This window comes from Salvelinus alpinus, chromosome 15 (genome assembly GCF_045679555.1).
Source record: "Salvelinus alpinus chromosome 15, SLU_Salpinus.1, whole genome shotgun sequence".
Taxonomy (NCBI): domain Eukaryota; kingdom Metazoa; phylum Chordata; class Actinopteri; order Salmoniformes; family Salmonidae; genus Salvelinus; species Salvelinus alpinus.
The window spans coordinates 53,140,700-53,154,950 of NC_092100.1; the positions used below are offsets into that span (position 1 = coordinate 53,140,700).

The 14,251-nt window shown below is 42.4% G+C and overlaps 1 protein-coding gene across 3 annotated transcripts in view; it reads right to left on the reverse strand.

Moving 5' to 3' along the window:
* Positions 1-12,835, reverse strand: part of LOC139540323 (cytoskeleton-associated protein 5-A-like) — a 34,686-nt gene extending 21,851 nt beyond the window's left edge. For 2 of the 3 annotated variants that reach the window (XM_071344074.1, XM_071344072.1), the window contains exons 1-22: positions 12,696-12,835; positions 10,477-10,564; positions 8,383-8,576; positions 6,917-7,123; positions 6,613-6,784; positions 6,211-6,343; positions 5,242-5,342; positions 5,027-5,140; positions 4,802-4,906; positions 4,519-4,608; positions 4,148-4,312; positions 3,762-3,890; positions 3,308-3,460; positions 3,019-3,117; positions 2,766-2,876; positions 2,332-2,424; positions 1,870-2,055; positions 1,635-1,729; positions 1,275-1,458; positions 830-972; positions 401-575; positions 29-142 (exon numbers count right to left, since the gene is read on the reverse strand). In XM_071344074.1, coding sequence (XP_071200175.1) covers positions 29-142; positions 401-575; positions 830-972; positions 1,275-1,458; positions 1,635-1,729; positions 1,870-2,055; positions 2,332-2,424; positions 2,766-2,876; positions 3,019-3,117; positions 3,308-3,460; positions 3,762-3,890; positions 4,148-4,312; positions 4,519-4,608; positions 4,802-4,906; positions 5,027-5,140; positions 5,242-5,342; positions 6,211-6,343; positions 6,613-6,784; positions 6,917-7,123; positions 8,383-8,576; positions 10,477-10,533 — 2,820 coding nt within the window. In that variant the 5' untranslated portion in view covers positions 10,534-10,564; positions 12,696-12,835. The other variant, XM_071344073.1, reaches the window with a different exon arrangement.
* Positions 12,836-14,251: the final 1,416 nt, after the last annotated feature.

Consider the following 14,251-nt stretch of genomic DNA (forward strand, 5'->3'; position numbering starts at 1 on the left):
AAGCATGTCAGAGTATGACAGTCTTTACCTTGCCGTCTCCCAGTACAGTGATGATGGGCATGCCCAGGCTCTTGACATGTTGCTTCAGAGCTGGGCCCATCGCTACGGCGATCTGCTGAAGAATGGTCAGGGTTTGCTGGACCTGGGGAGAGAAGAGATACTTTGGTGTCAGAAAAAGCTATACATTCTACTATCAGACAGAAGAAAATATAGCTTAGACTTAACATACTAAAGAGTGCCTGCAAAATGCTTGAAGACTTTGTCGTAAAATAACTGCCTTTAAAACAATCCATATGTCTTCATCATGCTTTATATTGAATTTGAAACTGAAAAAAATAATAATAATAATAATTAAAAACAGACAGGTAGCTCTTCAGTCAGAGCCCAGCACACTTCTTACCAGGATCTTGTTGGAGTCGTTGAGGCGTCCCTTCAGTGCCATGGGTAGCTCTCCGATGCTGGGCTGGATAAACTTGGCCTCAGAGATGACCGCTGCCACCTCGTCCAGACCCTCCTTACGAATCTTCCAATTCTTGTCACCTATCTTATCCACCATGTCTTGCGTGATCTTATCACTGCACAGGAGATGGAGGAATGGAGTGGATTAATGAGGTGGAATGGCTAAACCATTAAAAAAAAACATAGAACGGAACCACCATAATCAAAATAGTCAAAGTAGTATAGGGTTCTTCCCACTGCTGAGCTGAACAGAGCCAAACCGATCTAAGCAGTAATGAGCTGGCCTGATTACGCATCCACCATAGTTGCTGAAAATATGGAGCAGCGCCGACAAGGTAGTGTGAAAAAGGGTATGAGTGGAAAGTCTAACCTGATGTCAGTTCTAGGTAGCAGATCCATGACGTCAGGTGCTCCTCCTCCATCCTCCTCCTGCTCGTCCGCCTCCTCTCCATCCTCCTCCGCTCCTCCTTTCCTGGCTCCTCTGAACGCAGTCGGAGGAGACTGGCCTTGCATCTGAAGCAAGCAGTCTCATCAGTCACATTGAAAATATATACATGTACATACAATATATACATTTCTTATATGCCTTCCTGACAATCTTATGTAGAGCGAACAGATAGCAGATGAAATCAACCTGTAGCTAGCAACTTCAAAAGAGAGTCAGAGGCCATTCATTAGAAAATACATAATTATATACATACTATACATATTAGAAAATACAAATACACAATTGTATACATACTATAGATATTAGATAGTGCCATATTGTTGTGATCTTCAAAATCAACCTATTCCTCACCCATGTTTTTTCTTACCTTTTCAAACTCATCGTCTATCTGTTTCAGCAGAGCAGGTTTCTCGTCCTCGAAGAACATGCGTAGAGGAGCGCCCATGTACAGGTACATGACTCCTAGGAGGGTGATGGCCGCGGTCCTCACCGCAGGGTTGGTCGCTCCCAACGCCGTCTTGACATTGTTGATGAAACCCTTCACATTGATGCTGCAGGGGATAAACACGCACATTATCCTACATATTTAGAACAAGTTATAAAGCGTTATACTTGTGTTACCACAATGATCGTGTGAATTAGAACATCTTATCATAGGACACTGAATGCTTTGATATTGTTATTGGCAAATGAATACACCGACAATAACGGAAAGTAAGACACTTACCCAGCAAATCCAAATTCCTTCATGGCATTAGCCAACCAGTTGAGGGTTTCAGCTTGATTTTTAGGATTCTTCTGTGCAAAAACCATGGAAACCAACTGAGGGATGAAGCACACGAGTGAACAACTGACATTTCTTACCGGTGTTCTTTTTTTAAATTCAAAGACACGGGAGGGGAAAAAATCGTAAAAGCAGAACCGCAGTGTCAATTAGAAATGGAGTCAGAAAGACAACAGACCTGTTCAGCAGTCCAGGGTAGGGAGCAGGCCTCGGCGGTAGCAGTCAGGCCCTCCTTGGCTTTGCCTCCACACTTCACATCTCCTATTTTATCCACCAGGCCGTCCAACACCACGAAGGCTGACGTCTTGGAGAACGATCCCTTCTGGGCTATCAGACCCACAATGTGAAGCTTCATCTGCATCACCTGAACCATGAACAAACCCAAGAACCAAAAGTCAGTGATGACGACAGAGCAATGTGGATCCATCTAGTGAATAGAGTTTCTTATTTTACACATCCACAATAATGACAGGCGCTGGACAAATACAAGGGCCAATACATAGGTCTAAGCCGTAAAAAATAAAAAAAAATAAAAATAAAAAAAATAAAACTCAGGTGATATAATCAACATTTGTATCTATGCATCCATTTTTAGCTCTTGTTGTTGTGGTAAGTGTTTAAAAACTTTGGTATGCTGTACCTGGAAGTTGGTCTCTTTCCATCCTGGTTTCTTGGCAAGCATCCTAACCAGAGCCTGGCAAGGCATCTCACTCTTGTCCATCTGCTCCACAGCCTGGTGACAATCACATGATAAGAATATAACATAAAAGTACCTAACTTCAATAATTATTTACACATTGTTGTAAAGAGCAGGTTCACAGATGTGAAGCCTGGTTCCTCTCTAGGTTTCTTCCTAGGTTTTGGCCTTTCTAGGGAGTTTTTCCTAGCCACCGTGCTTCTACACCTACATTGCTTGCTGTTTGGGGTTTTAGGCTGGGTTTCTGTACAGCACTTTGAGATATCAGCTGATGTACGAAGGGCTATATAAATACATTTGATTTGATTTGTTACATTTGACGAGCTCTGAGTAAGACAACACTAAAGAAATCAGATTATACAGTGAAAACTAGTCACCTTCTGAAACTCCTCCATGCTGGCCAGTCTCTCCTTCCAGTTAGCAGAGTCCAGCAGCTGCATGCAGGAGGCAGGGAGCACCGCGGCGGATCTCTCCTCACACACCTCAATCTGGTAGACACAAACAGAAGGGAAATTAAAGAGTTAACTGCAGAAAAACTGGTTCTCGCTCATTCAGTCAGACCAATAAAGCACGAGTATTCCTACGGTTAAAAGGCTGACACATTGCAGTCCTCTTAAACAGTTGACTTACCGATAGCTCGGTCTCTACGAATTCCTTTGTTTCGGGACATTTCTTTCCTTTCGCACTCGGAGCGGAGGCAGGTTTCCCTTTCTTAGGAGGTCCACCCAACTGCAAAATAATGAACACAAATAATCATTTTTAGTAGTTTCTTTACATACGCCTACAATGGTTACAGTTTCACATCGGGGACAGTGTAGCGAGCCTGGTGAAGAAGACTGACATCCTGGGCTTCACCCCGTCTCAGGCTGAAGTGGCTTTATATGCATTTTAACCGCCAAATCAATTAAATCAATCAAACCTTAGCTGCTGGGGCCTTCTTGGGCGGTCCAGAGGATCTAGCTGGAGCCACAGCAGGCGGTGCTGCCTTTGCAGCAGGTGCCTTCTTCTCCGCCCCACCACCACCACCTCCTTTCTTTCCAGGCAGTTCCACTTTATCGGCACTTTCTTTAATCTGTTCATTTAGAGATGGATGGAGGCCAGGTCATTTCATTTGTCGTCTACTCTTCAAAATGGGTCAACTTTAAGGATACAATCTCATTTACTCATAATAATACAACCCTATATCCAATAAAGAACTCATCTACATTGGCATTAGTTCACCTTCAGTTTCAAGAGGTAAACTAGTTTTACACAGGATACACAATATAACACGGCACACAAGATCGACTGATGCCAACGATAAGGACATGCTGTATATTGACCATACTAACACACTGATATTAATGATAAGATCTACTGATAGCAATCCGCACCTTGTCAAGCTTGAGTTTGTCCAGATCAGCCAGAAATGGGTTGACAGCCTTCTCCCCCACCACCTTCATGGCTGTCCCCAAAGCTTCATACGCAGCGTCTCTCACCTCTGGGGCTGAATCATTCACTTGCTGAGAGGGTTAATCAAGAGATGGGGAGTAGGAGCATAATTCCACACACATTCACAAAATGGAGGACAAAACATTATCATTTGTGAACACAGAGGGACATTTTCCCAGGCACAGATTAAGCCTAGTCCTGGACTAAAAAGTACTTTCAATCTAGTCTCTCAACTAAGCATGCTTTTTAGTCCAGAACTAAGCTTAATCTGTGTCTGGGAAACCAGCCCTGAATTTGCCTGTTTATGAATATGAAATGTTTTCGGTACCTTGAGAAATGCAGGGCAGAAAGCTTTGAGCATGCTCTTTGGCAACGTGGCTTGGGTGCAGTGGCGGAAGCTTCTGGCCAGGAACAGAGAGGCCTGCTGTTTGATGGAAGGGTTCTTGTTGTCCATCACACCCAACACATCCTCACTGATATTCTGGAGAGATGTCTGCAAAACAATAAGACATGGAAAATATTATGTTAGGCACAGAAAATAAAATATAGGCAGTCCCTTGACTAAGTCAAACAGCAATGAATATCTCAAAACAAGAACAGTACAAACATCCCAGATCTCACAAAATCAGCTTGATATGAATCACATAGCAACAAAGCCCAAGCTATTACCAGTGAATCCACACAGTACAGTTCACTCACAGTAAGGAAGATTGCATCAATAGCCTCTTGCAAGGCCTGGACCACTTGGGGTTTCTTCTCTTTAAACTTTTCTAAAATTGTTGGCACCACCTTGAGAAACAGAGCATAATATAAGCACGGTATTTCTGGCACAGTAAATCAGGATGTACAAAGACATGTTGCCACTGCTCCCTACTGTTAACCCACTCAGCTTGTTCATGCATCAGCTCACCACATCCACTGCTCTTGGCTAGCATAACTGTTGTGAACACAATTCTATACCAATGCCTTGAAGGTAACTTACATGTCCTGCGTATGTTCCAAACTTCTTCCGAAGCCCAGCTGCTAGTCCAGCCACACATTTGGCTGCTAGGGTCACCAACATAACATTAGCATCTTTACCAATCACCTGGGAAACAAGAAATCATTATTTTCAGGACGTTGATCATTGGCCTACTTCCTGGAGACACATTCCATTACCCGGTATCCTCGTTAGTGGTTTCCCCGTGAAGCATAAAGGTTACAGTACCTTTCTTAGTGCTCTGACTAAGTCACCAAAGTCCCCGTTCTCCAATTTAGGGTTTTTAGCCAAGGTCTCCACTGCTTCCAGGGCCTCTTTCCTCTCCTGCCATTTTTTGGCCTCCTAAGGACAGATATAATGAGAGATGGTTTGTGTCTAATGACATGGATTCGGCCTTTTTAGTTTAAGGGTCATGTCCCTTAAACAGTGGTGCCCAAACTTACAATTTTGTCATAGAAGTCTTTAGGCAGTTTTGAGAGGATCTCCACTGCTTCCAGCAGCTCGTAAGGGTCTACCCGAGGTGCAGGTTCATCATCATTATCTCCTGAAAGAGAGTTTACAGTGTTAGACCTTCAATTTGATAATGTAGGCCGGCCTACCCATCTCATCAACAAAACGATTAAAGAAGAAAAAAAACAAGACGAGACTATACAGTACAGTACCAGTCAAATGTTTGGACACACCTACTCATTCAAGGGTTTTTCTTATTTTATTTTACTATTTTCTACATTGTAGAATATTAGTGAAGACATCAAAACTATGAAATAACACAACCAGCTTCATGAGGTAGTCACCTGGAACGCATTTCAAGTACCGGTAACAGGTGTGCCTTCTTAAAAGTTCATTTGTGGAATTTCTTTCCCTCCTAATGCGTTTGAGCTAATCCCTTGTGTTGCGACAAGGTAACACTAACACTTTTTTGGTTACTACATGATTCCATGTGTGTTATTTCACAGTTTTGATGTCTTCACTATTATTCTACAATGTAGAAAATAGTCCAAATAAAGAAAAATCCTTGTGTCCAAACTTTTGACTGGTACTGTATAGTCTCGTCTTGTTTTTTTTTCTATAATCGTGACTTTTTGATGACGACGCTTCAGCAAAGGTTTTTTCACAAGACCAGTTTCCATCAACAAGATAACATGGCACATTTACATACATCTTCCACAAAGACATAAAGCGTTGCACAAATTCTCTCTCAAAAGCCATTGATGAAGATCAATTGTTTCACAAATGGAAAGAAGCCGCTGGGGAGAAGCCTAGTCACAGATCTGTTTGTGCTATCTCGCCAACAACTCCATAAGGAGTTCCATAAGACAGCGCAAAGACTGCTATCCAAGGCTAGGAAAAAAGAGGAAAAGTGGCTTAAAATGTGGACTTCAAAACTATAGGCTAAATCTGATAAAGTATACCATCTGCCTCGTCTCCTCCAGCTGCCTGCTGCTGTTCAAACTTGGCCTTGAGGGCCTGCTGTGAGCGGAGGAAGCGGCTCTGTTTGGGGGCTGTAGTTGGCAGCTTCACCCACTCTTCCTCCAGTTCCTTCAACTGTGAAAGAAAGAAGAGGAAAGACCGCTGTTAGACATCCCATTCATCAGTTGTTCCAGCATTTATGGAGACCCATATTGCAGTTGAGCATAAACAAACTCTGGCTGCATCTCAATTGGTCTTTTCGAAGATTCCATGCATCAATCCTATTATTGAAGAAAGTCCCTCCCCTCAGACCTACTTCTCCAATGTGTTTTGAGAAGGAAGCGAGGATGTAAATGAACTGAGAAAGAGCCTCTGTATCAACGTTTTCAGAAGCCTTATCTCACCTGAACAGAGTTGATGCCCTGGAGAGGAGGTCGAAGAGCATCCCGGATCCATTTATAGATCTCTACTGCTAGTAGTTTGGCCTCATCTCGAACTGCCTTTTCTCTCGACTCAAACTGTTTGGGCAAAACTTTCACCACTGGCTTCAGAGTAATAATTTTGGAGCCAAACTCACTGGAAATGAAAAAAAAGTGTTACATTTCAGGATTTAGGCCTATGTAATGACATAATAGCTATGGTAATAGCTATGGCTGAATTAATTGGTTGGAGAAATCTTTAGGAAAACTATGAAGTAGAAAAACTCACCTAAGTGCTTTCCTTAAAGTTTCAATACAGGTGACAACAATCTTGGGGTTTTTGTTATCGAGGCCTTTGATGAGCTCGTCCTGAACCACCTCAGCCCTCTCAATCTCCATGTACATGAGGCAGATGTCTGAGCCCAGCTCTTTGGCCCGAGCTTTAGGCTGGTTGAACACTTTACTGACCACTCCCGACACCACCTCTCCTGATGTTCTGGAACACATGCAAAACACTTAAGCCGAAACCACACAGAGAGACACCGTCAAAATTTCCGTGCGAGAGTGAATTGTCAATTCACAGACACTGCGTAACGTATACCAGCTTAATTGTCATTAGAGTCCATAATAAACAGTCGAATGATATGTTTGCTACGTAGCCCTTGTGAATTATTGTTGTGTGCTCCTTTTGACTGACCTGATATGTCCTACGGGAGCCTCCTGTTATGTTAGCTCACAAACGTGAGGAGAGTTATAGCTAATACAACCTAGCCGTTTATAAAGAATTTCGCTAGTCTCGTTCTTTCTACATAACAGTATTCTCTCTTGAACGGAGTTTCCCCAGACGTAGCCTGCATAGGCTATATACGCCTGTGCTCGAAATCAACAAAGGCAGGCATAAAGTTATTGTTTTCAAATATGTATTATTGGCACTGGCAGCTACACTTAAACACTAAATAGACGCGTTTTAACTATACATGTCACAACTACAGACATAACAATCCACAAACTGTCTATTTTCTAGCTATTTATCCGCTCACTTTACCAGCATTGCTTCGGATAGACGCGAGGAAAAAACACTTGCTTTCCAATTTGAAACGCATGACGCCGTTGATGCTCGCGGCCCGTCTTCTCTCATTCACTACCGTGCATTCTAATTCCAGCATGGTCACAAACGTAAAAAATGCTTTTGGTTTGACTTCAAATATAGGTTAGGCTTTGATATCTTGTACAATTTGTAAATATCAACCCACACTAAACATCACATAGTAGACATCATCCGGGTGGAATCTTGAAGTGTAAACTCCGAGATAGACTCAAAGTCCCTACTAGTCATTCCTAGAATCATTCAGTGGTGTAATCCTTGCTTGATAGGCTGCACACAATATACAGATCTGATGTCAGACTGGCTCTCTCCATAAATAAATATCAGGCAGGCTTAAAATGTATCCTGTGGAAGCTCACTGGAGCTTCCACAACTAGCCCAGTTTCACACAGAGAGCAGCACTTAAAACAGACAAAGCTTTCATTGGGAGATGCAGATATATTCCTCCATCTAATTACAATGAGTCTCTTGTATTATAATTGTATGCATTCACCTAACCTGTAGACCAAGGCTATGAGTTAGGCCTTTTCACGACTTCTTTTCAACTATTCACGTAGCCTGAAGATCTAGGCAATGAGTTACTATTACCTCTTCTTGTATTTACAAAGTTCCGTTTGTGTCGTCAGATGAGATCTAGGTCTAATACTTACTTGCCAGCCACATGAGCATTCTCGACGTAGGCAAGTGCTGCCTCAAGGCCCTTAAGCTGGGCCACCGCGTTCGAGTCTGTCACAAACTTCTTAAGCAGGCCCAGGTATTTGCCCCATTCGGGGCTCTTCTCGTCCTCTATCCTGTTGAAGAGCTTCAGGGCTTCTTCATAGCCATTTAGTCTGGCTTTCCATACCTTGGTTGGGATGAAGGAGAATAGTGAGCCTTGTGATGAGAGGGAGTCAAGGTACATTTTAGTTCATAACTAAGGGATTTGATGTGACCCAGATTCTAGTTGTACAGCCAGAGTAAAAAACAAATTTTAAATGGGCTTTCTTTTGATGTTACGTACAGAGGGCAGTTGTTTGGCCTAGCATATCCTCCGTTGTGATTGAAGCAGTCAGTGAGTGTAAATCATTTGAGAGAGACTGAAGACAGGGATTAGAAACTTTAAATCATAAGCTTCACTGCATGTTAGGCTATCCTTTTGGAAAATCCATTTATCAGTGTTCAGTCTAGCTCTTTGCTGCGGGAAACAGTCTAAATTAGCTGTTTTTGTGGGGGAAACGGTGTTCAAGAAAAGCTGCTCCATAAATGAGCTTACCAGTGTTTTTCACAAGTACATAGACTAGCCACCAAAGAGAAACATTTGCCAGCCAGGCACCCCCGGGCCAGTAGTGTGAAATTATTGAATTGGCTACTTTATCGAGTTTACCTCCCAGATTGGAAAAATGTATTGTGTATGGACATGACAATTTAAATGACTGAAAATGTATGAATTCAGTGTATTTGGTAGTTGTTCTGGATTTTGTCTAGGTCTATATGATAAGGGCTATTTTCTAAGTATAAGAATATTAAACATTTCATATTTAACCTGTATTCTCGAGATGAAAGTCTTATTTACAGTTTTACTGCAAGATATGCATTGCCACGTATCTTTTTCAAATGACGTATTTTATTAGAATAGAAAAATTACGTAAATAGCCCACATTATCTTGAAAAATAAATGAAAAAGGTTCAATGGAAACCGTCAAAGGCTTACGTCAGTCTTAAGTATTATACTAAACACAAAATAAAAAAACTCAACATGTAAGGTGTTGGTCCTATGTTTTATACGCACAAAAAATATTTAGCTAAAAATGTCAATACATTCGTTACATTGTTGAATTCCATTTTAATGCCCAGATTCCGTAAGGGCCCTAACGATAATATTTGGACCAGAATGAGGCTCTCCACAACCTATTGTTCCTGCAGTGATGATTCTTCATCGAATGTTTTCGTTATTTATCTGCAGATAATCATCCAAAAAACCTTGGCCTACCTGGTCCACATGCAAATTAGAGAGTCAAATGAATGGCTCTCTCACCTACGCGATAGGCTACACTGACCAATGAGACAAGAGTCACTCACTTTAGCGTCACTGTCTGGCAAGCCCCGACATCCTAGGAAAGGAAACCCTTTGGTTTACTTGTCCCGATGCGATACCATGTACATAACCACGCTGCATGATTTATGAATGGCAAAGGGATATAGGACATCGACTTTATTCAGTCGGTCCGACACCTTTTATAACAGTCAGCACTTGCTTTTCAGTTGTCAAATAAAGCACAGTAAATAGCCTATGCGTCACGACTCTGCGTTGCTGGCTATGTGAAAGACGCGAAAGAAAATACATTGCCGCAGAAAATTATAGTTAGGCTAAGTGGATTTCGACTCATTGTTACAACTTACATTTGTGTATAATAGGCACATATCCTATCAATAGATTGCTAGAAACTGCATGTCATTCATTCTAGCGGGAGAGGGCTCGAGGGACTAGCCAATTTAATCTTTTAAATGAAAAGTAGCCTTGTTGTTAATAGGAAGTGGAAAAGGTAACCGGCTGAAAATGAGTCCGTAACCGGCTGATTAGCCAACGGCTGGCACTAATGGAAAAGACTGGCTTACAATGTGAGTTCAGGGTGTGCTATTGGATAACATTTTCTGAAACAAAACCACAGCTGCTGAAACACATCCAGCAAGAATTCAACACTGTGGAAAGTCAGGTTTGTCTTAAGTGTGTGTGTTAAGTGTGTGTGTGTGTAAGGGGTAATCACCTTGTGTTCACACTTCTGGTCGATGGGCAACTTCATCCACTCACTGTCATCACCCATGATGAACTCTGTTTTCGCCTTACAAATTCAACTGTAACGACAATATCAAAACAAAGTGGGAGTCACCAGTTTTGCTATCCATTCTCAGAACATCCAGTTGGAGTGAGTGCTGTTATGTCAATAGTAAAGTCATAACAGAAAATGACATCAGAAAGTAGCCACAACCCCTCGACTTATTCCACATTCTGTTGTTAGAAGCCTGAATTCAAATATTACGTCACACTGAGTGAGTCCATGCAACTTATGTGATTTGTAAAGCACATTTTTACTCCTGAACTTATTTAGGCTTGCCATAACAAAGGGGTTGAATACTTAAGACCTAAGACATTTCACCTTTTCATTTAATTCATTTGTAAAAATGTCTAAAAACCATATGGGCTATTGTGTGTAGACCAGTGACAAAATCTCAATTTTAATTCAGGCTGTAACAACAAAATGCAGAAAATGTCAAGGGGTGTGAATACTTTATGAAGGCACTGTACATTTCTGATTAAATTAAATGTTTATTTGGCTTCATTTCATCCATGACACATAACCTACTATGTATGCATCAAAAGATTGAGAAGATCATACCAAGAGTGAATTTAGAAAACAACATGGCACTCACAAAAGCATCAGTATGAGATGCTCTGGCCTGCACCAATAACACTTGTGTGGAGAGTGCCGACATAATTCAGTTAAACAATTTGCTTGTCAAATGCACTGTGAGTGGAGATCTGAAAACAAAACTAGCCGTTACAATATAGCCAGCTAGTTAAGTAGTTAAAAATGGCTGTAGTAGGTGCTACAACTCTATTTCAACGGACAAGCATGTCATTCTTTCCGAATGCATGTCAGATTTCATATTGACCAATGCACGTTGGGGGTAAACAGCTTTCAGAAATTACATTTACGGGTACAACTATCATGTCGTGGGTAACGGAATTCCTCAACATGTTAGCTATCCATCTATCTAGCTAGGCAAATTAATACTTGCAAATAGCTGAGCGATATGTAAAGATTTGCCAAAAAGCATGGCAACAGATTATGGCAAGCTACATCAAGTACATTACTGGGGCTGTGTTCCCACCCATCCAGGACATCTACTTGAAACGGTGCCTGAGGAAGTCCTGCAGCATAATCAAGGACCCCACACCCCAGCCATGAGCTGTTTACTCCCTTACCGTCTGGCAGACGTATCTGAGCATGAGGTCTGATACCAACAGGCTCAGAGACAGTTTATATCTACAAGCCATCAAGCTGCTCGACCCTTAAACTGGATTGACCACCTGCACTGACTCTCCACACCTTAGCACACACCCACACAATGTAAATACTTGGCCCCCAATTCGCTGATACATGTCTAACGTTAGCTAAATATTGTACTACAAATTGTGCCTTCCTGTATTATACTAAAATGTTTATTCTACTTCCATTTACTTGTTCCTATTGTTATATTTTATTGTTGTTGCATTGTCGAGGAGCATGCAAGTACGAATTTCGTTGTATCCTGTACATACGACTAATACAACTTGAAACGTATGTCTGACTGGCTGGGACGAGTTCAATATTTTGGCTGGGCAGAATGAACTAGCTAGCTACATTACAAGCTAACGTTAGGTTGCTAGTTACAGTAACATGAACATTGCTGGCAGAGCCCCACTCGCAACTAGTTAACGCGCTAATATTTCGGAAAAAAAGCTGTTAGTTAGAAAACTAGATTTTGCTGGAATCAAATAACGGTACAAATGTGTTGCACACGTCTTAAACATCAATGCAGTTAGCATGCTATGTTAAGCTAAAACTGATGCCGTTGCAAACGTCAGCTGACAACGTCAAGCTAACGTGGCTAGTAACAGTAACGTTAGCTAGTAACTTTGCTAGCTGGACCTGTCAGCACGACCAAAACCCAACAAACATGTTGACTATTTACAACGACGCTTTCTCACCAACCAGTGTAATGTGGAGCAAATATATAAGTTACGACATTGCATTAAGCTGGCATGTGTACAAAATAAGACTCTACCGTTACCTGACATTCAAAAAAAGCTATTTCATCTGCACCACAGCCAGGCCCAGACAACGCAGCAGTGAGCGAAATGAATGAAGTCTGTCTGAGTGAACTCTCCTTTCATTAGCTAGCTAAGAAGCAGAACAATGAATACTGTATTTTTTTAAATTACCTGTGGTCTATCTGGTAGGCAAAATTGTGTTAGCTATTTAGATGGAGCCGATATTCGATCATTTCTTTCTCCAGTCCAAGCTTTGAAAACGCCTCCAAGGGCGGGGAACCAGAGGGAGGGTCATAACTAGAGTAACGTACCACAACCACAAATGGCTAAACCCCGCCTTTTTCTACCGTTCTCTTCGTTCAAATATGATTTTAAACCTAAACCTAACCTTAACCCTAACCTTAACCACACTGCTAACATTATGCCCAAACCTTAAATTAAGCAGTCTTCCTAGGTAATTGTCAGTCAAAATATATTGACTTTTCGACCTCAACAATACATATATTCAGATGCCAAATCCTGCCAATATGGCAAACGCCATATGGCATATGGAATGAAAACATTTGTGAGCCCTGAAATGGTAAAGTTATAGTCAGCATGAGCATGGTCTCAACTCTCTTCTGTCTATTTCATCGCCAGTGTTTCCCTAACTGTCCCTACCTGCCCTGAGGTCAGCTTGGTGCTCTACTGTATCCAGTCCTCCCCTGCCCCATCCTTCCTTTTCTCTGCCTTCCACCCTTGCCCGCCTCCTGTTTCTTGCCCTGGCTTGCTCCAGCCTTCATCTTTGGCCCATGATGCCCTCTTTCTGGGGCTATACCTGACACAGGACATACTGCCTTGTCTTCACAATTTGGATTATTGTTTGACCTGGTTGGCCTACACTATTTATTATATTCATGTTAAAGGGATACTTCAGGATTTTGGAAATGCATGCTAGCAGTTACCATAGACGTCCAGACATTGCGCTAACGCTAGTTAGCAATTACGCTGACTCTAGTTAGCAACTTCTTTCAAACTGAACCTAAAATGGTACGGTATCCGCAAATTCATCTGACTGGGGAAGTAGATAAAGGGCTTCATTACCAAAATTATGAAGTATCCCTCTGCTCAAACCTTCTCCAACCTATCTCCTGATTCTGCCTCCTCAACCCTCCTCTCCTCCCTTTCTGCATCCTTTGACTCTCTATGTCCCCTATCCTCCAGGCCGGCTCGGTCCTCCCCTCCTGCTCCGTGGCTCGACGACTCATTGCGAGCTCACAGAACAGGGCTCCGGGCAGCCGAGCGGAAATGAAGGAAAACTCGCCTCCCTGCGGACCTGGCATCCTTTTACTCCCTCCTCTCTACATTCTCCTCTTCTGTCTCTGCTGCTAAAGCCACTTTCTACCACTCTAAATTCCAAGCATCTGCCTCTAACCCTAGGAAGCTCTTTGCCACCTTCTCCTCCCTCCTGAATCCTCCTCCCTCTCCCCCCCCCCTCCTCCCTCTCTGCGGATGACTTCGTCAACCATTTTGAAAAGAAGGTCGACGACATCCGATCCTCGTTTGCTAAGTCAAACGACACCGCTGGTTCTGCTCACACTGCCCTACCCTGTGCTTTGACCTCTTTCTCCCCTCTCTCTCTCCAGATGAAATCTCGCGTCTTGTGACGGCCGGCCGCCCAACAACCTGCCCGCTTGACCCTATCCCCTCCTCTCTTCTCCAGGCCATTTCCGGAGACCTTCTCCCTT